The sequence below is a fragment of the Mastigoproctus giganteus genome, chromosome 11 (assembly GCF_048544385.1).
Source record: "Mastigoproctus giganteus isolate SK-2022 chromosome 11, ASM4854438v1, whole genome shotgun sequence".
NCBI lineage: Eukaryota > Metazoa > Arthropoda > Arachnida > Uropygi > Thelyphonidae > Mastigoproctus > Mastigoproctus giganteus.
The window spans coordinates 100056129-100083149 of NC_143585.1; the positions used below are offsets into that span (position 1 = coordinate 100056129).

A 27021-nucleotide genomic window follows, 5' to 3' on the forward strand; every position below is an offset into this window, starting at 1 on the left:
CCACAACACTATCTTCTTGCTTGAGACTCTTAAGTGCTAGTCTTTGTTTTGTATTAAGATTAGGGGGAGCTTTCTTAGCTTGACTTAGAATAGCTGCTGTCTTTACACGAATTTCGTTGGCCATGCACACAGGTAACCTACTTACCGCTCTCTCAACGCCCATAGCTATTTCTGCTATGGGTACTTTGGGCGGAACCATAGCAAACTTAGGTCCTAGATTTAAGACTTCTATCTGATCTTCAGTCAATTGCTTACTAGTTATATTAACGATAAAGTTGCTATTAGTATTATTATCACTATTACCCCTGGTCATGGCTTGTTCCTTAAGTCTATCGAACTTACTCATTTGTCTTTGTCTGTAAATGTCAGAAATCCATTTTGCTTTCGTCGATACCATACTAATCACTAATGACAAATGCGTCGAGGTCACCCTCTCACTTATCTTGTTTGAACACTTACTTTTGTCTCTCCTAATGTGGTACAAGTTCCTATGTAACTTCTCAATCCAAATGTTTAGGATCTTTTTCTGGTACCATTTAGAAACGTTAAACAACCGTTCATCTTCAAAAGGGGGTTTAACTTGAAAGCCTCGAGGTATGAGGTTATACGTCTTACAGCGATGGGCAAACCTCAGATGTTGTTCATGTTTAACTTCTCTAACACCATGCTTCTGGTACTCCCTGATGCACCGCACTACTGCATGGCCATAGCATCTAATAAGTTCTTCAAATAGGCCTCTGGGGTTGGGTATATTCATACTATAATTTTTTTAGTGTTTCTCACCAACCATTGAAGTAAAAACGAAAACCAAAATCTTAAAAAGTTTGTTTAAGTTTACAATAAATTTTACAGTAGATCAAACAAAATACGATTATACAAAATGTTACTGATAATAAAATACTGAATTAGAACTGAACTGAATTAGAAAAGAACTGAATTATAAAGGTAGAGTAACGGTGGTTTTGGATAAGGAGGCATACGTAAATAAAGCATTAGACTTGTTGAATGATGAAACAACCTATAATATCATTCATAGAAATCCATTGTTGAGCCTAGAACGTCAAGTTAATAGAATGGTGCAGAACTGGATGAAGTCTAACAAGATTTCCAAGGAGCGGTATTGGTCGTTACATGCAACAGTAAGCCAGATACTGAGATTTTACGGCTTACCAAAAGTACACAAAGTGGGCGTACCACTCAGACCTATAGTTTTGTTTATAGGTAGCCCCATGTATGTGCTATCTGGTTTCCTGGCCAAACTGCTGTCACCATTAGTAGGGCTTTCTGAGTATAGTATCAGAGACAGCAAGGAGTTTGTGCAATTTATAAGAGGACAATGCATAGTAGAAAATGAAATTATGATATCCTTTGACGTGACATCTCTATTTACATGCATTCCAATTGACCATGGGGTACGTTGTGTGTACATGGCCTTACAGAGAGACACCACCTTGAATAGTAGGACACAATTAAGCCTAGAGGATATATGTAAGGGAATAGAGTTATGTCTTTCAAGCACCACTATGGTGTTCTGCAACACCATGTACAAGCAGGTTAACGGTGCAGCCATGGGCTCCCCCATCAGTGCGATCATAGCTAATTTAGCTATGGAGGAGCTCGAGGCAAGGTTATTCAATGATATGGTTCTCCCTATGCGTCCGTGGAAAAGCTATGTTGATGATACGTTTTCAATTATTCGGAAAGGGAGTGAAGATGAGACGTTGAATTTTTTTAACAGCTTCTCCCCGTTCATACAATTCACCTCTGAGGTAGAAGGAGGGGTTTTGCCGTTCTTGGATGTGTTGATCTGTAGAGAAGGCCAATGTTTGAAAACAAAAGTGTTTAGAAAACCTATGTGCAAAGGCCAATACTCACATTACAACTCAGCTCAGGCCAACCATCACAGGAACAGTATGATAAGAGTACTAGTAGATAGGGCAAAATCGCATTGTAGTACCTCAGAGGACAGGAAAAAAAAAAAAAAAAAAAAGAGTATGAGCGTGTTATGGCGGATCTTTTGAAGTGTGGATACCCCCAGAGGATCATAGAGAAATACATTAGTGGAGGGCAGAGCAGATGTGAGCCTTTCACACCGATAGCCACTGCATACGTTCCCTACTATCCTGGTTTAACCGAGCGTATAGCTCGTATACTAAGGAATTACCAGACATGCTGTGTGCAGCTCCCAGGGCGGAAGCTGCACACGGTCGTGTCACAGGTGAAAGACCCCATCTCACACGAAAATATAAGTGGAGTCGTATATAGCATCAAGTGCCCGGGATTGTGGGGAGTGTTATGTGGGGGGAAACAAAACGACGCCTCAAAGATTGTCTGGAAGAGCACACAAACGCGATAAGAAATGCGGATTATGGTAAATCCGCCGTAGCTGAACATTTTTGGGAGAAGCAACATCATATCTCCCCGGACGAAGCAGTCATCACTGATCGGGCGCATAGATTTTGGGACCGCAAGTGGCTCGAGAGCCTACGAATTAGTTCTATTGGGAACAATATAAATAGACAGGGGTACACGCATTCATCCCCTCTTTGAGGCGATTAAAGCTCTTTTAATCTAGTATATTTTATTGCATTTTAATTCAGTATTTTATTATCATTTTATTTGTATATTCACTGTAAATTACATTTTTTTATTTTATCCTAATTCAGTATTTTATTATCAGTAACATTTTGTATAAGCGTATTTTGTTTGATCTACTGTAAAATTTATTGTAAACTTAAACATAAACTTTTTAAGATTTTGGTTTTCGTTTTTACTTCAATGGTTGGTGAGAAACACTAAAAATTATAGTATGAATATACCCAACCCCAGAGGCCTATTTGAAGAAAAATGAATATATTTTCTAATATCATATCATAATATATTTTCATAGTGAGAGTTTGAGAATGGTGGCTTCTTCAAACCAAATAGCTAACATGGTTTTTTATCTTTAAGTATATTCTGTTTTGACCCACTACCCTTTTTTTTACATGAGAGTTTAAAGCAGTTCTTTGCAAATTGAATGTATGTATCTTTTTAAAGGTTCACTAGAAATGGATCTTACCTGTCTGCCAAAGCCAACAAAATCTGTATCTAAATGTGGACTTCATCAGCTAGGTTTAGTAAATGAAGATTCAGAGTATACCCTCTTAAAAATTAAATCTGGTGGTAAAGACGAGGAAGATTATATCAATCTTTTCCAGAAAAAGAAAGCACGTGGGTTTTGGCCATTTATTAACCATGATCCTGAAAAAGGACATATTCTAGCAGTAAGTATCCTTTTAGACTTATGTATTTTCATCGTTAAAAAAATAAATAATGTAGGAAGAATGAGAAGAGCATAATGCTGTGTGTGTGTGTGAATTACATCCCTTATAATTCATAGTATGTAATTAAGATTTTGTAGAGGGAATTTAAATTACTCACTTCGGAGCTCATTTGAGATATAGCTCCCATCCCCTTCTCAAATGAGCTCCAAAGTATGTAATTAAATTTTATGGGAGGGATGGGAACTTTTATTTTATTTTAAAGACTAGGTTTAAAAATTACACATCTGTGCTGATCTCTCCCATTAAACTTTATCTTATTTGTCAATACAGTAACAGCAAATATTAATACTCATGCAATTTCTATTTTTCTTTTCCTTGATCACATTATTTTAAATTTCCATATCCTAGCACTCTTGCAGAACTTATCAGTGGAACTATTATTCTCTGCAAATATTTGCTTTTCAAGTTTCCACATTCTACTTTAAATTTTCATTCCATATATTCATGCCTTGTGATGTCAAAGGTGCTGTTGTTATTTGGGATAAAAACAGGATATATAACAATTGTGTTCTATGCAAATACCAAGTTTTTGGTAGATCTCAGGTACACAAGGATATCATGTAGCATAAGAAAATGTAATGTTCATTGCAATACTTAATCTAAAAAAAATCTATAAACAATTTAAATTGTTTCTTAGTATCTCGCAAAGGATCTCCAGTCCTTTTTGAGATAATAAACTAACGGCAAACTGGAATCCACATTAGGAAACTCCAGGAAATACAGAAGTTGATGCAGAAATAAGAAGTAAAGAAAAAGGTTACCAATTTTTTTTTTTCTTTTTTTAATTTAATACTTTTGAAGCCTGTACTACTCCAGCAGTAGAAACAAAGATTGGGAGCTCAATTAGTTGCTTTAGATTATACACTAAGGCCATAAAGTATCTGGTGAAGTTGTGTGTATTCTATGGTTAGTCTGTCTGTTTTGCAGGAAGAAAAACTCATCCAATTCCCACCTGAGACTTAACTAAGGAACACTATGATAAAAATAATGCGAATGCTGAGTCAGTGTAGTGTGAAATGACTAATAAAGGGAATATGATAGTAGGGGTATGCTATAGGCCAAATAACTATGAGGAGTATGAGTAAAATCTCTCTAGGAAAATTGAATAGGATAGCTAGTATGACTATCTCATTATAGGCAACCTCAACCTACCTCTTATAGGCTGGAATACATGGACCTGAAATATACTATATAGTAACAGGTTTTTGAACAAACTGAATGATTGCTACTTATTCTAGCATGCTTGAAAATGAACAGGATAGGCTTTCATCAACCGGTGAAATACCACCACTTTGCTTATTGGAGGCTTGAAGTGGCGAAACCCATGTTTAGTCTCTAGAGCAAAGTTTCCGGCAACAACCCCCCCCCCCCCATACTTCTCCTTCAACCCATGCACGGTACTAAGTACTATAGGTTTTGATACCTTTCGTGTTTGGGGTTTTCATAAAAAAAAAAAAAAAAAAAAAAAGTTCTCACTAAGAAGCCTAATTTTACCAAAAACTTGACAGTGAGAACCAATGGCAGGCAGCGACAACAATGCCATAAAACTGATTGTATATAAAGAAACCTAGTTAAAAGTAAAGGCAAGAAATTCAATTTCAAGAGCGGGGACTATAATGGAATGAGATATTTCTTGGGCTCAGTTGAATAGCGTAACTACAGTATGGTCATATACAAATATGACCATACCAATCAATTTCGCATGCTATGCGAAATGTTCAAGGGATTCATCCTTGAAGCCACAAAAAGGAATTCATAGCAGTAGTGAAATTCCACAAGTTTAAGATTTTTTTTTTTTTTTTGAGATCCCAAGCACGAGAGCTATTAGACCCTATAGTACTTAGTACTATGCATGGGTTGAAGGTTGAGAGGATAACAGAAGATACTTGCTGATATTAGACTTGAATTTCTATAGACTGTAATTTTCAGGAAATATGTATGAAGGGTGGTTGTTCCAGAAAACGGAAGTTGAAAGAATAAATGAAGAAGAGTTGGTTCTGTAAGTTTGAAGTTGGACAGTAAAAGGATGCTGACTGGTTGCAGCATGTGTTTTGACTGCTTTGGAAGAGACAGCAGGAATTATAGAAGCCAATTCAGAAGAACAGTGCCCATATGAGAGAGAGAGAGAGAGAGAGAGAGAGAGAGAGAGAGAGAGAGAGAGAGTGGCGAGACTTGGTTAAAAATGAGTCATTAATTAATCTAACTGCCCTCTTTTGAATAGAATATAGAAGCCTGAGAGAGGATTTGAGGAAACTGCCAAATAAACAAACAACAAGAAACAATGCCAAGTACAATTAAAAACCTTTTGAAATTTCAAAGGCAACTGCTTGAGTTTCGCCATACTTTTCCATTGAATTTGTCCACAGATGGATAACATAAGCCAGTATATCACCAGTGAATTGACACTGACGGAATCTATACTGAAAAGTGATGAGATGGAAGGTTTCTAGATGGTTTATTTAGGAGTTGATGTGTAATAGATGTCTTCATTATTTAGAAAGAGTAAGTGCAATGGGAGGGATTTTTCACCCTTGTTAAGAATTGGCTGGATGTGAACAAATTTCCAAGCAGAAGGGAAAACACCTGTGGAATAAGAAAGTGAAAAAAAGGTGACACAGAAGAGGAGTAAACTCAGGAGTATGGGTTTTGAGAAAAAGTGCAGAAATGCCATCGGTACTTGATGCTTTCTTTGCATCAAGCTGTTCAAAATTCTTCTGACATGCTTTTGATGGAAGACCATAGGAGACATTGAATGGAGTGTACTGGGAATGGTAGGAGGTGTTTTGAAAAGATTATCAATACACAAGTTAGCAGTGGCATATCCAGGTATCATGTAGTATGGGGGGGGGGGGCTTGGTGGCCAGGTGTTTGAATGGGTTTTTTTTTTTTTTTTTTTTGATAGACCTAGGAACACTTATACATGCACATGTTTTATTGATTGATCAATGGTTTATTGATTATTATCTTTATCTGAATATCAGGAAAGCATCTGAATAATAATATTAATCACAAAAAATGACAATAATATATCATTTCCAAACATTTGGCAATAGAACACATGGAACAAACAAGTTTATGAAATACACATGTATATAAGAAAATTATAAAAGGAAAGAATTATAGAAGTACAGCAAACCCCCGCTATTTGCGGTATCTGTTTTCGCATATTCGCGATCGCCGATTTAATATAAAATGAAACCTCAAAAAAGGTGAATTTTAAAGCGCCATGAATATTTTCCACCATTAAAAAACATGAGCGTGGCTAAAATTATCTTTCCCAGTTAAAACAGTGCTCAGTAGGTGGGGGAAGAGGGGTGACAAAATCGCGAGCGTGAATGTTTCTCGCTCATCCTTGTTCAGTATGTGTTATGCGCTTGTCATGGAAGGTTTCGTCGTTTGCTTTTAATTTTTATGCTTATAAATTGAATAAATTTATAAATTGATATGCTTACAAAAATGATAAATCTACCATTTTGCAGTGTAAAACAGACTTTTTCGAGTGTGTTAACAGAAGAAAGTGACTTTATTGTGGACAAGTTCTTTCTAACCCCTACAAAAATATGGCTACGAATAACAAGAGAAATGTGAAAATATCAAAGAAAATGATGACATTAGCAAATAAAATTGAGTTATTAGATAAAATTTCTAATGGTGAAAGTCAATGAGTCAATGGTACGCTCAATCAAAAAAATCGGAAGAAAAAATCTGCCGTAGGGTCCGTGAAAATGTGCTAATTGCTTCAAAAATTTGCTCTGTAACTCGTGATGCTAAATTATAAAAAATGGAAAAAGCTTTAAATCTTGGATTGAACCGATCCACAGATTTAAATATTCGGACTGAACTCAAAATAAAATTCCGTTAAGTTCACTGATCATTCATGAAAAGGCAAAACTCCTTTATCAACACTTTAGCAAAACTGGTGATAGAACTGACGGGATAAGTTTTTTTGCTAGCAAAGGCACTAGTTTGAAAGATTTGTTTGAAATTTCTAATAAATATAACATTTAATACTAAATTGTTTCCTATTTTCATTTCGATGACATATGCTTGCATTTCACTATGTACTATCTATGCATAGTCATATTATGAAGGTACATATAATACATACATAAACAAAATTTTAGACTAGTTTTTCTTATATATTTCATACTTTGGAACGGAACCCCTTTATTTCTATGGGAGCCATAACTCAGTATTCGCGTTTTCGGTATTTGCGACATTTCTCAGGAACGTAACCCCCACGAATAGCAGGGGTTTACTGTATATGCAGAGGCAGATTTACAGTGAAGCTTAAGCTCAAGACCCTGGTAGGGGCCCTAGCAATATGTTCTCATGGTCATATGTTTTTGTAAGATTTGAAAAAGTAAGATATTTTAACCACCACTGTATCTTTCCATTCCGACTTCCCCTCCGTCACACTGTCACATTGGAGTCATGGGTGCCGGCAGGATATTTTGCAAGGTGGTGCATGTGGGAATAAATTTTGTTCACCAAATTTTGGAAAAAAAAATACTTTATTTTAATTAAGTTAAGCTTGACTGATTTATGTGTATAGCAGAGCCAACATTTCATGATTGGCGGGAGAAAGGACTTATACAGTTTTAATTGGTCCATGGTGCAAGATGATGCACTTTGCACGACCTCGCACCATGCTGCTGGCACCCATGGTCTGAGTAACCATCAGCTTTAAAAAAAAATACAAAGAAATTTTGCAATCTTTTTCTTAAAAAGGGCCCACAAAACCTCCCCCTGCACAGCTGTAAAAAATGCCATGCTGTTTTTTGCCATTTGCATGTTCTGTATCGCCAATTTTCTTGAATGGCAATACTCTGATGCTGGAAACTAAAGATCTCTTCGGCTTTCTTGTAATTCGTTTGTACAGCTAGATCTTGATTAATGCGAGTTTAAATAATGCAATATTCAATTTAGTGCAAATTATATAACGATACCAGGTTGCATTTAATGCAAACCAAAATTCAGTTAATGTGAGGCTAGCACAGCTAGCCTCGTATTAGATGATTAGCCTAGATTAGTCTCGCATTAGACGCTGCTACATTTGTTTATCTTCACATGTGCATGTGCTACTGCCTGTCATAATATACGTTAGTTTTCGTGATTTGTTTTAATCATTTTAAGAAGTGCCCTTAAAAAAAATGGACAAAAGGAAGATTCCTTCAGATAAAAACACTAGGAGCGCAAAAAAAGAAGAGGCTCATTATTAGATTAGAGAAAAAAATTGATGATTGAATGACATGAATGTGGTCATAGCAACTCTAAAATAGGACGAGATGTTGGAATGCCTGAATCTACAGTACGGAATATTATAAAACACGCAGAGGAAATAAAAGAAAAATGTAAAGTTGCATCAGCTTTTTGTGGTTTACAAACATCTACAAGGAATAGAAGTACTACTATGATAGAAATGGAGCGTCTTTTAACTGTATGAATTGAGGATTGCAATCAAAAACGCATTCCACTTAGCAGAGCAGCCATTCAGACAAAAGCTTTAAATTTGTTTAAGAGAGTGAAAAAAAAAAAAAAAAAAAAAAAATGAAGTAGAAGAAACGTTTAGTGCGAGTGCTGGTTGGGTTGAGCAATTTAAAAATCGAGTTCAGCTGCATAATGTTAAAATTACCGGTGAGGTGGCCAGTGCAGATGAGGATGCAGCATCTAAATATCCTGATGTTATAAAAAAAATAATCGAAGATGGTGAATATCATCATCATCATCATCATCAATCCACTGCAGGATGAAGGCCTCTCCCGCAACTTTCCAGTTCCTTCTGCTTTGAGCACTGGCCATCCATTTACTACCCACAAACTCGTGAATTTCATCTATCCATCTCCACCTTTGTCTTCCAGGTTTTCTTCTAGCTCCTCTTGGGTACCATTCTGTTATTTTCTTAGTCCATCTGTCATCATGTCTACGAGCTATGTGTCCAGCCCAAGACCATTTTAGTTCTTTAGTTTTGATAAGAATGTCCTTTACGTGAGTTTGCTGCCTAATCCATGTGTTTCTCTTCTTATCTAAGAGTCTGATTCCCAATATAATTCGTTCCATTCTTCGCTGTGTAGTTCTCAGCTTCTCTTCCATTATTTTGGTGAGTGCCCAAGTTTCACTTCCATAAGTCATGGTTGGGAGTATACATTGGTTCATTATTTTACGTTTCAGACAAACTGGGATATTGCTCTTCAGTATGTGACTATATTTCCTGAATGCTATCCATCCAAAATTTATTCTTCTCTTGACTTCCAGCCATTTATCATTATTACAGTTAATAACTTGTCCCAGATAAGTATGACTCCACCTTTTCAGTTACTGCTCCTTCAATCAATATGTCCCTTTCTGTGGCATACTTGTTCATCATTACTTTTGTTTTAGCCATATTCATCTTTAGTCCAAAATCTTTACTAACTGTGTAATGATTAAGATTTCCCTCTAATTCTTTGGGATCGTGGCTTATGACCACAATGTCATCTGCAAATCGTAAATGGTTTAGGCACTCTCTCTGTTCACATTGACTCCTTTCTGTGACCAGTCTAATCTTCTGAAAGCTTCCCCAAGGGCAGCAGTAAACAGCTTCGGAGATATTGTGTCTCCTTGTCGAACTCCTTTCCCGATTTTAAATTTCCTACTGTCTTTGTCTAGTCTAATAAACGAAATAGTGTTCTCATATATTTTCTTCAAAATCATAATATATGGGATATCTATGCCTTTTCTTTCCAGTGCCCGAAACATTGCCTTATGCTGTATGGAGTCAAATGCCTTTTCATAATCCACAAACGCCAGGCATAATGGTGTTTTATATACATTTGCTTTCTCCATTAGCTGTGATATTACGTAAAGGTGATCCATAGTTGAGAATCCTCTCCTAAAGCCAGCTTGCTCTTTCAGTTGATTCTAATCAAGTATTCTTTCTAATATGTTAGTAATGACCCTTGTGAACAACTTGTAGATGTGGGATAACAAGCTAATTGGTCTATAATTTCCAATTTCTGATTTATCTCCTTTCTTATGCAGCAAAACTAAGATTGCATTATTCCACTGCTTAGGCATCACACCTTTTCTAATGCACTTTGAAGAGTCTTGCCAGTTTTTGTGTTATGTCTGTTCCTCCCAATTTTAACAACTCTACAGTAACTTCATCTTCCCCCAGGGCTTTCTGATTCTTCATTTTCATCAATGCATTTTTTTTTTTTTTTTTTTTTTGTGAACCCCAAACACGAGAGGTATTAGAACCTATAGTACTTAGTACCATGCTTAGGTTGGAGGTTGAAGATGAAAGAAGATATTTGTTGACATTGGACTTGAACTTCTGTAGATTGTAATTTTCAGGAAATACGTATGAAGGAAGGTTATTCCAGAAAACGGCAGTCGAATGAATAAATGAGGAAGATGAAAAGTTGGTTCTGTGGGTTTGAAGTTGGACAGTAAATGGATGTTGGCTGGTGGCGGCATGGGTTTGGCTGTTTTAAAAGAGAGAGCGGGAATTATAGAAGCCAGTTCGGAAGAACAGTGCCCATGGAAGTATCTGTAGAAGAGGCATCCAGCAGAAACAGTATGTCTATGAGAAAGTGAGTGGAGAGACTCTGTTAGAGTTGAATCATTAATTAACCTAACTGCCCTCTTCTGAATGGAATCAAGAAGACTGAGAGAGGTTTTGAGGGTACCACCCCAGATGTGGGAACAATATTCCATAGCAGGGCAGATTTGCGATTTATACAGAGTGAGCAGCTGTTTGGAAGAAAAGTAACGTCAAGAGCGAAAGAAAAAACCAAGTTTTTTAGATGCAGAGGAAGCAATATTTGTAATGTGCTTGAGCCAAGAGAGATTAGAAGTCAGGGTAATCCCCAAAAGAGAGAGATCATTTTGCCTAGAAATCGGAGTGTCACTAAAAATAAGCATAGGAGCAGAAGAATCCTTTTTGCGAGATATAAGACAAGACTGAGTTTTAGAAGGGTTGAAATCAACTAAGTTGTCTTTGCCCCACTGGAGAATTACCTGAAGATCGGCATTTAAGGAATTGGTAGCAGATTTTCGAGAAGTTGAGGCTGATTGAGCAGGACAAGGTTTCTCAAAATGGAAAGTTGAATGCAATGTGCTATCATCGGCAAAACTATGGATAGGATTTCCAGTCAATGGAAGAAGGTCATTGATATACAAAAGGAATATAGTGGGGGAAAGAACTGAACCTTGGGTGACACCGGCATTAGTGGAGACATTAGAAGACAGAGAGCCATCTACTATCACCCTCAGTGAGCAATCAGAGAGAAAACTGGATAACCAATTACTAAAAACAGTTGGCAAACCATAAGATGGAAGCTTGTTTAGAAGACCTTTATGCCAAACATGATCAAAAGCCTTTGAGATGTCAAGAGCAACAACTTGTGTTTCACCGAACCTTTCCATTGAATAAGTCCATAAATGGATAACATAAACCAGAATATCACCAGTGGATCGACACTGACGGAATCCATACTGGCGATCGTTGATCAGAAGGAAGGTTTCTATGTAGTTTAAGAGTTGGCGGTTAATTGATTTCTCCATTACTTTAGAAAGGGTAGAAGTAATTGCAATGGGACGATAATTGGATGGAAGGGATTTGTCACCCTTTTTAGGAACTGGCTGGATGTGAGCAAATTTCCAAGCAGAAGGAAAAACACATTTGGAATAAAAAAGTGAAAAAAGGCGGCAAAGAATAGGATTAAGTTCAGGAGCACAGGTTTTGAGAACAAGTGGAGAAATACCATCAGGACCTGGAGCTTTCTTAGCATCAAGATTCATCAAAATCCTTCTGATATCCTTTTGACGGAAGACCACAGGAGGCATTGAATGGAGCATGTTGGGAATGGTGGGAGGTGTTTTACCAAGATCATTAATACATGAGCTGGAAGAAAAATTGGATGCTAGCAGGTCAGCTTTATCCTTGGCTGAAGTGACAACAGAACCATCTGGTTTGGACAGAGGTGTGAGCAGAGATGGGCAAAAGTTGTGGCCAATAGCTTTGGCAAGAGACCAGAATGCTCGGCTACCATTAGGGCAAGAAGCAAGTTTTCTACTCTTAGCTTGTTCAAACTCTAGTTTGGACTGATTAATAACTGCTTTACAATTGTTGCGAGCTTTGGTATAGGCAGAAAATGAAACTGAAGAATTAGAAACAAGCCAATTACGATATGCAACATTCTTCTCTTGAACAGCCTTAGCACATTTATTGGAAAACCAAGGTTTAGATAAGGGACAAGATTTTAAAGTGGAGTTTGAGATAAAGGATTCCATTCCTGCAAGAATAATTTCACTGACATGATCTGAGCAAACGTTGACATCAGAAGTTTTGAAACAGTAATCCAACCAAGGAAAAGAAGAAAAGAAGTCTCGCAGGTCATCCCATTTTGCATTAGCATTAGTGGAGGCATATGATGCAAGAAAGCAAGCTTATTCAGCATCAGCCAAAAAAAAAAAAAAAACACACCACTCCCATTTCACCCCTCCGTTCGCTCGAAATACCTGTCCAGTTGAGCCTTAAATTTGTTTATGCTATCAACTACAACAACAAGTGATGGAAGTCGGTTCCACCAACCAACCACCCGCTGGCCAAAGGCAAATTTCCGCACATCTATCCGACATCCGTCCTTCCTCAATTTGAATTTATGCCCTCTGAGCTGATTATACTGAGCAAGATGAAGAATCCCATTGGCATTGAGCATGCTCAAACCATTCAAACCCTTATACACATCTATCAGATCACCTCGCCGGTGCCTAGTCTCCAGACTCTGTAATTTGCAAAACTTAAGCCTTTCTTCGTAAGAGCAACCCTTTGTTCCATTCACTAATCTTGTTGCCCTTCTCTGTACCCGTTCCAGCAGCTCTACATCCTTCTTGAAATGAGGCCTCCAGACCTGTATACAGTACTCAAGATGTGGCCTAACCATTGCCTTATACAAGGGAATAATCACCTCCTTATCCCTGCTAGAAAAATTCCTGTATATCATTGACAAGACACCATGAGCTACTCTTGCAGCTCGTCTGCACTGCTCAGAGAACTTCATATCTGCCTGCACAATTACCCCCAGGTCCTTTTCATTCTCCACCACTGTCAGTGTAGTACCGCAGAGTTGGTACGTTGCTCTGGGGTTACTGTTTCCCATATGTAGTACTTTACATTTGTCAATGTTAACCTTCATTTGCCACCTCTCAGCCCATCTGTTCAACCTTTCCAGATCCTGTTGCAGCAGCATAGCGTCAGTGGTGTCCTTAACAACCCTGCCAACCTTTGTATCATCTGCAAACTTGAACATTATACTTGATATCCCATCATCAATATGATTCATAAACACCGAAAACAACAACGGACCCAACACTGAACCCTGAGGAACTCCACTAATAACATTAGTCCACGACGAGCAGTGTCCATTGATTACCACTCTGTCTTCTGCCGCTCAACCATCCCCTTATCCATAGCAGCAATTTGCCTCCAATGCCACACTGCTCCAATTTGTGCAGCAGTCTTCCACGTGCAACAGTATCAAAAGCCTTTCTAAGATCCAAATATATAATATCAAAGTTACTCCCTGCATCCAGTTCTTCTGTGACTACATCGTAGTATCCAATCAAATTGGTCAGGCAAGACCTGCTCTTAACAAAACCGTGCGGCGTCTGAGCTATAACTGAATTTTGTCTAGATGATCCTGCAGTGCTTCTTTAACCAGTGCCTCCATTAATTTACCTGGAACAGAAGTTAAACTAACAGGTCTATAATTACTTGTGTCAGCCTTTGATCCTTCTTTGTGAATTGGGGTTACATTTGCACATCTCCAGTCTATGGGTACCTCCCCTGAGTCCAAAGAAGCTCTCATAATTATGGCTAGGGATTTGCTTACTTCCTTTGCTGCCTCCTTTAATATAACTGGATAGATCCCATCCACCCCAGGTGCCTTTTTTATGTTTATCCTCAACAATCTCTCCTCCACTTTCCTCTCAGTTATTACAAAATCATCCAGCTCACTGCCAATGTTTACTTTACCTACATCATTCTCCTTCCTGAATAACTCCTCATGCGTGAATGTAGATGCAAAATACTCATTTAGATTGTTAGCCACCTGAGCAGGATCTTGAACTGTTGAACCATCAATATCCAGTGGACCAATCTGATTCATCCCTTACCTTCTTGAGTTTAAATAGGTAAAGAACTCTTTTCTGTTTTTCTTAGCATCTTTACCAAGGATTTTTCGTAGTCTGCCTTTGCTTGCCTAATCTCCTTTGTGACTTGGTTACAGACCAACTTGTATCTATCATAGACTTCATGTCACCCATTAATTTGTATGTATCCCATGCATTTTTCTTCTCTGCCACATGTCTCATTAGTTCATCTGACAACCATTTAGGCCTAAACCTTGAATAATATTTCTTAGTTGGTATGTAAAGCCTGGTAGCCTCCAAGATTAGTTCCTTGAATGCTTCCCATTTTGAGTTTGCTGTTGGTAACATCATCTGTTGGTCCCACTGTATAGAATTTAAATCTGTCTCAGACCATCATAGTCGCCTTTACGAAAACAAAAACCCTTCCCGTTACCTCTGATGGTAGTTACCTCCTTGAGTAAATCCCACTTCAACACACTGTGATCACTGCCACCTAGTGGTTCATTTATCTGCAGATTCTTAATGCATGAAGAATCACTACTGATAATCAAATCAAGAGTATTGCTCCCTCTTGTTGCCTCACGAACATGCTGATGTAGAAAACAATCATCCAATAAATCCACAAAACCTTGCTAGTGTGCGAGTGACCAACCCACAAATTCCAGTCAATATCTGGGAAATTAAAAATCCCCCACTATAAGACTCTCTGATTTACTGGCCCACTCTATTTCCCTGTACAATATCTTATTATACTCATCAGAGTCATTAGGCCTATAGCACACTCCTACTCTCAATTTTGATTTCCCTATGCTTACGTCACACCAAACTGACTCGACACTGCTCTGTCCATCGATGTCGACTGGCTTCACTTCCTTGGTTTTTATGTGTTTCTTAACTAATAGCATAACCCCTCCTCCCTTCCTGTCCTGTCTATCCTTTCTATACACATTGTATTTCCCAAATTCCAGTTCCGCATTCCTTATATCTGTGTGACACCACGTCTCTGATATCCCAACAATATCTGCCTTTGATGTTTTGAGCAATACCTCAAATTCATCAAATTTATTTACCAAACTCCTAGCATTGGTGTACACGCAGGTATACATGCACCTGTTTCTATTCTTAGCTACCCTAACACAACCCATGTGTTTACTTGTACTGCAATGACTCCCAGCAGTCTCTGAAATATCCTGCATCTTGTTTTTCAGGCTTCTGCTCATTTCAATAGAAGCAGTGCAAGAATCACTTCCACCTCTTCCAGTGGCTACTGTTAATCTATTAGTCCTTGTATCCCCCCCCCAACTAGCAGTTTTCCGACCCACCTAACTCTGCCTCGACAGCATCAGCAAAAATTCTTGCACCCTTTCTATTTAAGTGTATCCCATCCCTGTAGAAGCAATCTCTCCTGTTAACAAGTACAGTCCAGGTTGAAAAAAATTCTACCCCTTGAGCCTTGCACAATCCCTCCAGGGCCGATTTGATCGACAAGGCTCTCATCATATACTCCCTCCTATCGTGTCTGGGCAGAATTGCAGACACTTTCAAATTCAACCCTAATTCACGGCTTTTTTTCAACAGTGACCTGTACTTGCTAAGTAATTCCGCCAGTCTCCTACTCTTAATATCATTAGTGCCAACGTGTACAACTATATCACCTTTTGTGCCCTTAAAAGATGATATCCGCTCTACAACGTCGTCAACCTTTGCCCGTGGCAGACATACCCTGGTCCTATTCCACCCAACCTTTTTACAAAGCATGTTCCCCGCTTCCCTGACAATAGAGTCACCAACAGCTACTAGTTCCTGTAGGACCAGTGCATTCTGCCTAGCGGGATGCTTCTGTGTTGCCTGATGACCAAGTGCAAGCTCTGGCGTTGATGTGGGTGGCCGAGAGCTTGATGGGCCCCTCAATTTATTTCCTTCGAGGGCATCCACCCTGTCCTTCAAGGTCTCATATAGGCCCATAACAACGCTGAGTTGTCGCCTAATTTCCTTGCACTCCTTGCATCGTGCACACACACAAAGACATCCCCCATGGCAGTATCATGTCCCGTACCCGACTGCTCCACAAACATCAAGCAAACAGTGCATTTTAAAAGACTGATTCAGAGGGCAACTGCCCCCCTCAGTTCTCCCCTGAACCACAGCACTCCCATTAGCTTGAGCCTTTTGCTTTGCTGCTCTGTTCTGAGTCATGATTCCGATTTAATTCAATAAAATTTCAAAACAAAATTAAATCCTTAAGTTATATCCCAAAACAGTTATAACGCTATATTTATTTTTTCAGTATCTAGTGTTTTCTACGAGTTCCCTTTATTTACTTCCGTATCACGTGTACCACTATAGTTATGTATTAATTATTTGTTACAATTAAGTCGTTATATATATATATGTGTATATATATATATATATATATATATAGAGTTAAAAGTACAATTTAATTGACAATAAAGTTTATCAAGATTAATAGATTTACTGATTAATTGACAATATTATATTATGCACTATACTACACTAAGCTTATGCTATCGTGTAAAAATGGCGGGAATTCACGAACGGTACTTCTACGGACTCGTAAGTATTGATTAGCTTCGAAATCTCGCTATCTCAATTTAGAATAAACTAAGGATCCTGACTAGGTCTATAATCTACTTATAGAAGATAATTTAATATAACAATTGGTTAATAAATCGACTAAATATGGTTAAAAAAAAAAAAAAAAAGACCTCTCGTTCAATTTGTAACACGTGGATTTGATACCGTTACCGATACTAAGTAATACCTACAAAATCTCTGTCTAAGTTAAACTTTAAACTAAGTATCGTAACTAGGAATATAAAGCTACTCTAGAAATAAGTTAATATGACAATTTAAGCTAATAAATCAGAAAATAAATCAGGAAAAACTTCTGTGTTCCAAGAGCGTCAAAGAGCTTCGTCCGCATAGGCTACTGATTACAAGAATGCACAGGCATTCTTGGATTGCCAAACAAAAGGACCTCTCACTTCAACCATGTACTTAGAAGGGTTGTTTGTCAGAAAAAGATCAAGCGTATTGGCTGTATGATTAGGATTGTCCGGTATTCTTGTAGGTAAATGAACAATCTGTGCTAGGTCATTAGTAATTGCAAAAGCCTCAGCATCTCGACCTGCTGGGTCGGTGTGACTAGAAAACAGAAGCCAGCTGGAGTTGTGAACATTGAAATCACCAAAGAAAATTACCTCACTGTTAGGACAGTTGGACTGGAGAAAGTCAAGTTGCAAAGAGAGGAAGTCAAAGAGCTCCAAGTGATTAGTGGAGTTGGGAGAACGGTAGAGACAACAGATGAATTTGACACAATGAGGTAGAGAGATTTTAAGCCAGAGAAGATCAAAGCGAGGAGATTCCAAATTGCTGAGTCTCTGACAGGGAATATCAGAACGGACATATGCACAAGTACCACCTTTGAGGCGAAAGGAATCATACAGCGAATAATTTGGGCATCTGAGATGAGCAGTAGTTGAATCAACTGAAAACTGAGATTCTGTCAGAAAAAGTACATGGGGTTTGGCAGACTGCAAGTGGAAATGGACATCGTTGAGATTAGAATTGAGACCACGTATATTTGTGAAATGAATTAGGAAGTCCTTGGGAGGTTTAGATCTTTTCGCAGATAAGCTTGCTCTATTAGTTTGACAATTCATGGTGTATTCAATAGTAAGAAAAAGTGGGTGGGACATGCTGTATGAAGTAATGAAATTTTTGGATATGGCGTACACGTGGTAAGAATATACCCAGATTCTTGACATAACGTGGCCTCAAATGCTCCCCCCATACACACTACTCGGACTCCCTCCAGTAACTATCTGGCAGAGTAGAGGTAGCAAGATTATACACTAGCTGATCCGGAAGCCTCCTAGAGAGTTACCAATAGGTTTGGTAACTCTCCACGACGTTCATCATAACCTCAAAAGTCATCAATCATACTGCATGATGGGTGAGCATAGATAGGGAAGTGTTGACCAGAACTTAGCTCTAGAGACTAAACATGGGTTCCACCACTTCAAGCCTCCGATAAGCAAAGTGGTGGTATTTCACCGGTTGATGAGAGTCATCTACCACCTAGTACTGCCTGGTAACATAGAGGGGCGGCATTCCTCCATGTGGTGTGGGTACCACACCTCGACCCCTGCTTACGTTGATTCACACCTGGGTGGTCACCCACCATGTACTTGTGCATGGAGGTTATACCCAGGATTACTAACAGTCCCACCATCGTGAAGGTGCAAGCAGAGGATTTAGTTGTCACAGACCATCCGAACTTCACCAAAATTGGGTCCATTTGACTTGCGTGTCACCCGAATATCAGTTCCATCAGCGTTTTAGACTCCCAGGTAGCAAGTACAGCTTGTCTGGCATATCTGAGAGAATGTCTGTGACAACTTCAAGGACCCATGTTCTACCTCATCAGGAAGAATATCAGGTATGTCATATGCATTGCTACTTTGCAATCCATCTTTCCCACTGCTGGCATCATTCCCTTGCTCCTTGTATAATTCTCTATAGTAGTCTTCTGCTATTTGAATTATGCCTTCTCTGCTGTTTATAAGTATACCATCGCTAGTGGTGGAGGTTGATAGCTTAAGTAAGTTTAAGGCTCAGCTGGACAGGTATTTTGAACGAACAGAGGGGTGAAGTGGAAGTGGGTTTTTTTTTTTTTTGGCTGATGCTGCATAAGCTTTCTTTCTTGCATCAAATGCCTCTACTAATGCTAATGCTATTCTTCAGTTTCAGTATCATTTTTCTTTCTGTATTACTGCTCAAAAGCGCGTAAGAGGTATCAATATGAGAGGAGGTGTTACTCTCAGGAATCTTTTGAGCTGCGGTTGCAGTATCAGACTAAAAGAAATGATTATAAGAATAAGATTATGTTATTAAAACGGGCTTCTTGGAGAAATTATGTGCAGGAGAGGGGCTCGGCTGATCCTTGGTCTTCTGTGTATAAGATAGTCACCGATAAAATCTATGGTGGTGAAATTATGTCCACGTTTGTGGCGACTGACAGAGTGACCTTGGGATGGGCTGACTCCGTCTCCTGTTTGATCAATTCAATTTTAGTTGAAGATTCTCCTGATAATTTGCTGCAGAGTCAGATTGTTTGGGAGAATTTAGATTATGTAACTAGTGGTTGTGAGCCTCCTTTTGTTCCCGCTGAGCTCGAGTTAGCTTTACAGCAGACCAGGGAAGGTCGTGCTCCGGGACTGGACAATATTGACACCGCTGTGGTGAGGAAAACGTGTCAGGCGAGTCCTGATGTGTACCTAGACCTTTTCAACACATGTCTTCGTGAAGGAGTATTTCCGGCAGTATGGAAGACGGCTAACTTGAGGGTTATTCTCAAGAGTCCTGAGAAGCCCGTGGATGAGCCTCGTTCATATCGCCCAATAGCTCTTTTGTCAGTTATCGGAAAGTTGTTGGAGCGGCTTGTTCTTGGTCGGCTGATGGTTCATTATGCTGGTCAGGGGCTGGTGGCCAACAATCAGTACGGTTTCAAGGCTGGCTCCTCTGCTGAGGATGCCATTTATAATTTGATTAAAGGCGTTAATGAGCTACCTGGTCGATATGTCCTGGGCTTGTTCATGGACTTTAGGGGGGCGTTTGATGCTCTGTGGTGGGGCAGTGTCCTGCGCAGGGCTAGGGCGTCCCTCTGTCCGGGAAATTTATACCGTCTTCTTGAGGACTATCTCCGAGAGAGATATGTGCTCATTTGTACTCCTTTCATGAAGTGTGAGAGAAGAGTTTATAGAGGATGCCCACAGGGTTCGGTTCTGGGGCCGACTCTCTGGAATTGGGTTCTCGATGAGTTCCTACAAATGCAATTTGTGGAAGGTACGACCAGAATAGCTTATGCTGATGATTTAGTTATCTTGGTGTGTGGTGAGTCCCGCCGGATGCTTGAGGAGCGTACAGCTGCTTCTCTAAGCCAATTGTTGAATTGGTCTGCTCAGCATAAGCTGGAGGTCTCAGCAGAGAAGGCGCTTCCGTAGCCAGGTGGGAAGGAGCAGCAGTGCGTAGCACACGCTTCTTGATTAGACCGGGGTTCGAGCCCGTCACCACCAAATACAGAGGATGCGGAAAGATCAAGGGAATGACCACCGCATATCAGAGCAATATGGCCTTAGTTGCTAATGCTCCTAAAAACCAAACAAACAAACAAACAACAATCAGCAGAGAAATCTGTAGCAGTTCTCCTGAGGGGATGCCTCAGTGGAACTCGCCATCCTTTGTGTGTCGTTCTGGTGATCTCTCGCTTAGAGTGGTTAATAAGACTAGGTACCTGGGTGTTGTCCTGGGAGAGCGACTTTCTATGGTAGCATATGCTGCCTATGTCCAATATAAGGTGAAACGATTATATGCCAAGCTCCAGCGAGTTACGCGTGTTGAATGGGGTATAAAGGGTGGTGCCCTCCACTTACTTTATGATAACATCTTTATCCCGATTTTGACTTACGCTGCTGGGGCTTGGGGAGGGTATATAGAACATTCTCATGTTCGTAGAATCTTGTCTTCGGCACAGAGGTTTGCTCTCTTAGGTATAACCAGGGCTTGCAGAACTGTGTCCACAGATGCTTTGTGCGTCCTTGCAGGGAAGATGCCTGCTGAGTTGGTTGTGGCGCAGTTTGCTCTGCGATATGCCCTTAAGCGGGGGATTACCAGGGTGATTTTTGGCGTCCGGTCGTGCCCGGTGGGGCGGTCGGCTGTTTTCCCTGGTATAACAGCGGAACGGGGACGAATCAATGATGAGTTGAGTACCATATGTAGGGAGCAACGTTCCTGGCTCCAACTTGGGTTTGCAGCTGTTGCCGTTGTTACGGGGCATGGCCTGAGGTCAAGGCTGTTTCGTTTGGGGTTGACCCTTACGGAGTTCTGTGAGTGTGGAGAGACTGAGACTGGCCTTCACATCTTGCTATATTGTCCTCTATATGAGGATTTAAGAGCGAGGTTGGACTTTGGGACACTGGCTCTCACTGAAGAGAATTTGAAGTATATTTTTGAAAATTATGAATTCTTTTGTTCTTTTTTAAGATTTGTTAAATTGGCTTATAGTCGCTGCCGGGCAATGCCTGGGTGGTAGTAGTAACCTACCTCCTCGTGGTGGGGACGGTAACTTGTGGTGAGTGATGTGATTGCCCATCCCCACCACAAGGCTGAATGGTCGATTAGTATTGTTTTGTTTGATTTGAGTAGACCATTTGGTCTTTATATATTTGGTTTTTACAACTAGATTGAGACTGATATATTAAATGAGAATTGGTTGCATATGGATGAAAATCCGGGTGGCAACCGAGATGAAAGCTCACTTAAATGTAAATGTATTACTGCTCATGGCTGCTGATTTAAATCATTTGTTTTCCTTTAATGCTTGTTCTACTTTTCTTGTGTTAAATCTTCTTATGCCCTCTCTGAGTCTCTTTCTAATGGCTTTGCATAACTCAGTATACTCAATTTTCCTTGTTAATATTTATCTTGCTCTTCATTTTTTGCCTTCAGTTCATCATATCAAGTGTTTCTTGACTAATTTTTTCTTCTTTGGATTTATTTTTTCCTATAGGTTTCTTGGGCTTTATCACTTTCAGAAAGTTGTAATATTCCTCATCGATATCTTGGTCCTGAGCAGTCTGCAGAAGCTCAAACTGGTGAATATCAACAACTGATCAACAAATATTTAATGTGGTGAATGTTAAATGGTGAATTTAATGGCTCAAATGGTGAATATACTGATCAACAAATATTTAACGTGGATGAAACCGATTTATTCTGGAAAAGGATGCCTTCCAGAACTTAATTCTAAGAAAGAAAAAACTCAACTTGGATTTAAAGTGTCTAAAGATCGCCTAACACTTTTATTGGGAGGTAATGCTCAAGGCGATTTTAACTTGAAATCAATGCTTGTTTATCGGTCTCCAAATCCTCGCACACCAAAAGGCTACAACTATAGATCACTTTCAGTTATTTGGCGATCAAATAAGAAAACATGGGTAACCCAAGCTGTGTTCACTGACTGGTTTTCAAGATATTTTTGCCCAGCTGTTGAAAAATATTGCAAGGAAAGCAACATCACATTTAAAGTTCTACTAATTTTGGATAATGCTCCAGGTCATCCAACTACACTTGGTTCATTATATGAAAATGTAAAAATAATTTTTTTGCCACCAAACACAATATCTTTGTTATTTGGTTTTTAGGAGCATTAGCAACTAAGGCCATATTGCTCCGGGAATATGCGGTGGTCATTCCCTGACCTTTCTGCATCCTCCATATTTGGTGGTGACGGGCTCGAACCCCAGTCTAATCAAGAAGCGTGTGCTACGCACTACTGCTCCTTCCCACCTGGCTACGGAGGTGCCACAATATCTTTGTTGCAACCTGTGGATCAAGGGACCACTCAACATTTAAGGCCTACTACATAAGAAAAACATTTGAAAATGCAAATGCTAAAACTACAGGAGACAATCCAATTTCCTTAACAGAGTTCTGGAAAAATTATAACATCAGACATGCAATAGAAAATATTCAGCATGCTTGGCAACAAATAACTGCAAACAACTATGTGTGGAAGCGCATTTTGCCTCATTGTGCAAATAGTAGGGGTTTCGAAGAAATAACAAATATTGGAAGAGAACTTGGATTTGATGAACTAGAAAATGACTATGGTCAGGAACTGCTCAATTCACATTTGGAAGAAATGACTGATGATGATCTCTTACTTTTAGATCAACAAAGAGCATTTGAAGAAGCCAACAATGATGCTAAAGAAAGAGATAATGTGCAAGTGAAGGAGTTTACTCAAGGAATTCAAAGATATCTTTCAAGCTATAGAAGTCATGAAGCAAAAAATTATGGATGCTGACCCTAACCTCAATCGAAGCATGCAAATTCGCCAAGATGTGGATAAAGCACACTGCATCTACCAGCATATGTAAGAAGATTTAAAGAAGGAGAAAACAGTTCAGTCTACCCTGCTAAAATATTTCAAAAGACAATAAAGATGTTTTCGTCAGTGTAAGCTTACCTTTAGGAATGATATTTAGAATTTTTTTTTTTGTTTTTATTTTGCTTTCTATAATTACAGTACTCTATGACTTTGTTAATAATAAATTTAAATTATAAGTACAGTCAATTCCGGTTATTTGGGACACATCGGGACTAGTGCATTTTGGCCCGATTAAGCGGCTGCCCCAATTATCCGAAGTTTCACGTAAATAGTTAAAAATAAAATGTACCCCCCCTTACAATTAGTTCACTATACAATCAAATCACATTACAGTGAACTCACCATAGTAAAGTACTGTTCACTATACGATGTGTAGTAAGCGCCGGTCATTGTGATCACGTTTGTGAATTGAATTTTAATTCTATTAAACAGCGATTCTAATTAGCGAAAATAGGAGGAATATTATCCACAGGCTATAAAAGTAAAGATATATTAAGCCCAAATTTACCCTTTATTACCTTACCAATTAAAAAATTAAATGATCCTTGAAATTTGGAAGAATACATGTGATAATTGGAATAATTAATACATACTGTAATATGTACATACTAACTAAACTAGTTGACATTTCTGTTCACTGACATTTGTGGGTGGGGGTTAAAATTTAAAACAGTAAAAAGATAAGTATCAATAACAAAGAACATGGCACACACACAAATTGCAAGTAACATGATACGCGCAAGTGAAAATGGAGTAACGAGTTACAAAGCTTTAAAAATAGGAATGAAGAGAAGATCTGAAAATTAATTTTTTTATATGACTGAAGATTCCATGGAAGTGTAAACACATTTTACCATAATAACCCACAGAATTCCAGCTGTCGGTATTATTGCAAATTCAATAAGATCGAGTTTACTATCCATTTATGATAGATTGCACTAACAGAAAAGTCCAATAAACAGGTGACTGCTAATTGTTTTTATTGTTTTATGGTTGTGACCTCCAGAAATCCTACCGAACCACGTGGTACGGTCACAGACAATTGTAGGGTAATCTCCAGTGCTGCGGTCTCCTGCCCCGATTAAACGGCATATTGTCCCAATTAAGTGAAGTAAACCCTGGCTATTTTCTCGATTGGGTTCTGTAATATGTACAGATTTGTCCCAAATAAACAGTTGCCCCGATTAACCGGTGGCCCAAATAACCGGAATCCGCTGTATATTCTTTTTATCCTTTACTGTAATATTTCATTAATAAACATATAAAAACTTATGTTTAAAATTTTTCATTACCTATTTCCATTGAGCTGGAACCAATTACCGTATTTTACACATAATTATAACTTCAAATAATGCGACTACTTCATGGGATTCATTAGTCGCACTAATGACAATCTAACTGTAGAGCATCATATGTGAATAAGTAACAAAGACACTGATGGGGTAAGACAGGCAAAAGCTGATTATGAGAAAGCATTAGTAAAGAGAGCTAAGAACAGAGATTAGAAGTTCTTCTTGTAAATGAATATAAGAAAGAAGACAGTAAAAACAGATGGTTCCTTAATTGGTTGTATTGGATGATCCACATTGACAATTTCGTGTCAATCTGACACGAAGTTTTCCATGCAGCATAAACAGGCAGCTAGGAAGACACGTGGTGTCCTGTCTGTGATTTATAGGACCTTTGCTAGTAGGGAGAAGGATATAATTATCACTCTTTATAAGGCAATGGTTAGACTGCATTTGAATATTGTATTGAGATCTTAAGACTGCACCTAAAAAAACATATAGCTCCTGGAGTAGGCTCAGAGAAGTTCAACCAGATTGGTGATGAGTGAAAAGAGATGCACATATGAGAATGGCTTTGAAGATGTGGATTGCAGAGTTGAACAACTAGGCATCTAAGGAAAGATCTGAATGAGGAAGGTTTGTCCTCTGTCATATGTGAAACACAATCCAGGGTACACAAATATAAAACCTCAGAGAATAACAGAAGTTTGGATCTCATGAAGTTCTCCTATGGGCAGAAGTATTGGGATAGGATATTGGATTATCACACATTAGATTCATTTGCCTCTCAAAGTGGTGGGGGCAGTGAGGCTAACTAGGTTTAAAGCAAAACTGGATGATTACCTTGTAGGAATGGGAATAATATCCTGTTTTATTTGAAGTTTTTTATTATTATTATTTTATAATATTTTTGGGTGATGCAAAAAATGTATGCTTCCTTGCATTATTCACTTTACTAATACTAATTACCTAAAAAGTCCTCTTTCATAGAGATGACACTCGAACAAAGCCTTTAGCATGTGATGTGGAAAGATGGTGAGTATAACCATTGTGGTAGCTATTATTGATGCAACAATTTGCATGCACTCCCACACTGACACGTTGCATTTCAATTTTCATTAAAATTGAAATACAACTTGTATTTCATGTTTTGTGATTAGGAGATAAGTAATGTACATTACAAAGAAGTTGAGTGAATATTATGTTGAGGTATGTACAGTGAAGTGAAAAAATTACTTTTCTATATTATTAGTTAATTAATTAGTAGTTAACATGCAGCAATAAGTTATTTATTTACTTACTTGTCACTTCTGTTAATCCTCGATCTGTTAATTCTAATTTGTTATAATTATAATTAGTTTGGAGCACTGTCCTAACTAAAATGTCTAAAATCTTTTGAATTAGGTATACAGAGCAACTGAAATTCAAGTCTAATCAAATAAAATATATTATATTATATTAGCTTTATTCTTATCTCATGTTTTTAATAGGGAAAGGTAGAAATGGAGATAGAAATTCTAACAGAAGAAGAAGCAAAGGTCAAACCTGCAGGTCAAGGTAGAGATGAACCTAATGTTAATCCCACCTTGGATTCACCTAAGTAAGTATATAGCTTACTAGGTCTGTTTACTTTTTTGTGTTATTAATTGGCACTGTACCACATAGAGAGTAGAAAACAAAGGTATTCTGCACTAAAAAAAAAAAAATAATAATAATAATACAGCAAATTACCTCAGAGCTTCTTTTCATAGCTTATCAAACACATTCAAAAATTCCACGTGTATTCTGAATCATTTGAAAACCATCCACAATCTGTTCTCAGAGAACTAGTGCTTTGCAAACCCTGGATAGCATAAATAAGAGGTCTTTCCATAAGAAGAAAACCAATGTGTTTAAATCAGAAGAGCATGTAGGCCATGCAATTGATCAATCCAATAACCAATGTGTTTATTATTAAGAAATTCTCAAACAGTGGGGATAAAATGTGCTGTGCCTCATCATGCATTTCTACATTTGATGGCACTTAAATAGTGTCTAGACAAAGATAGTAGCAACTTTAAAATTGAGAAAAGAGTTTGACAAGGAGACACAATATCTCCAAAGTTGTTTACTGCTGCCCTTGAGGAAGCTTTCAGAAGATTAGACTGGTCTCGGAAAAGAGTCAATGTGAATGGAGAGTACTTAAACCATCTAAGATTTGCAGATGACATTGTGATCATAAGATCAGTGCTAGGCCCATTGTTGTTTTGTATATTTATCAATGATATCGATGAAGGTGTATCAGGTTTAATGTCCA

The 27021-nt window shown here is 38.5% G+C and overlaps 1 protein-coding gene across 1 annotated transcript in view; it reads left to right on the forward strand.

Moving 5' to 3' along the window:
• Window positions 1–27021, forward strand: part of LOC150078290 (myoferlin-like) — a 452265-nt gene that overhangs the window by 384505 nt on the left and 40739 nt on the right. The window contains exons 49-50 of the mRNA XM_090384525.1: window positions 3040–3266; window positions 26216–26325. Of these exons, the coding sequence (XP_090240651.1) occupies window positions 3040–3266; window positions 26216–26325 (337 nt within the window). The remainder of the gene's footprint in view (window positions 1–3039; window positions 3267–26215; window positions 26326–27021) is intronic.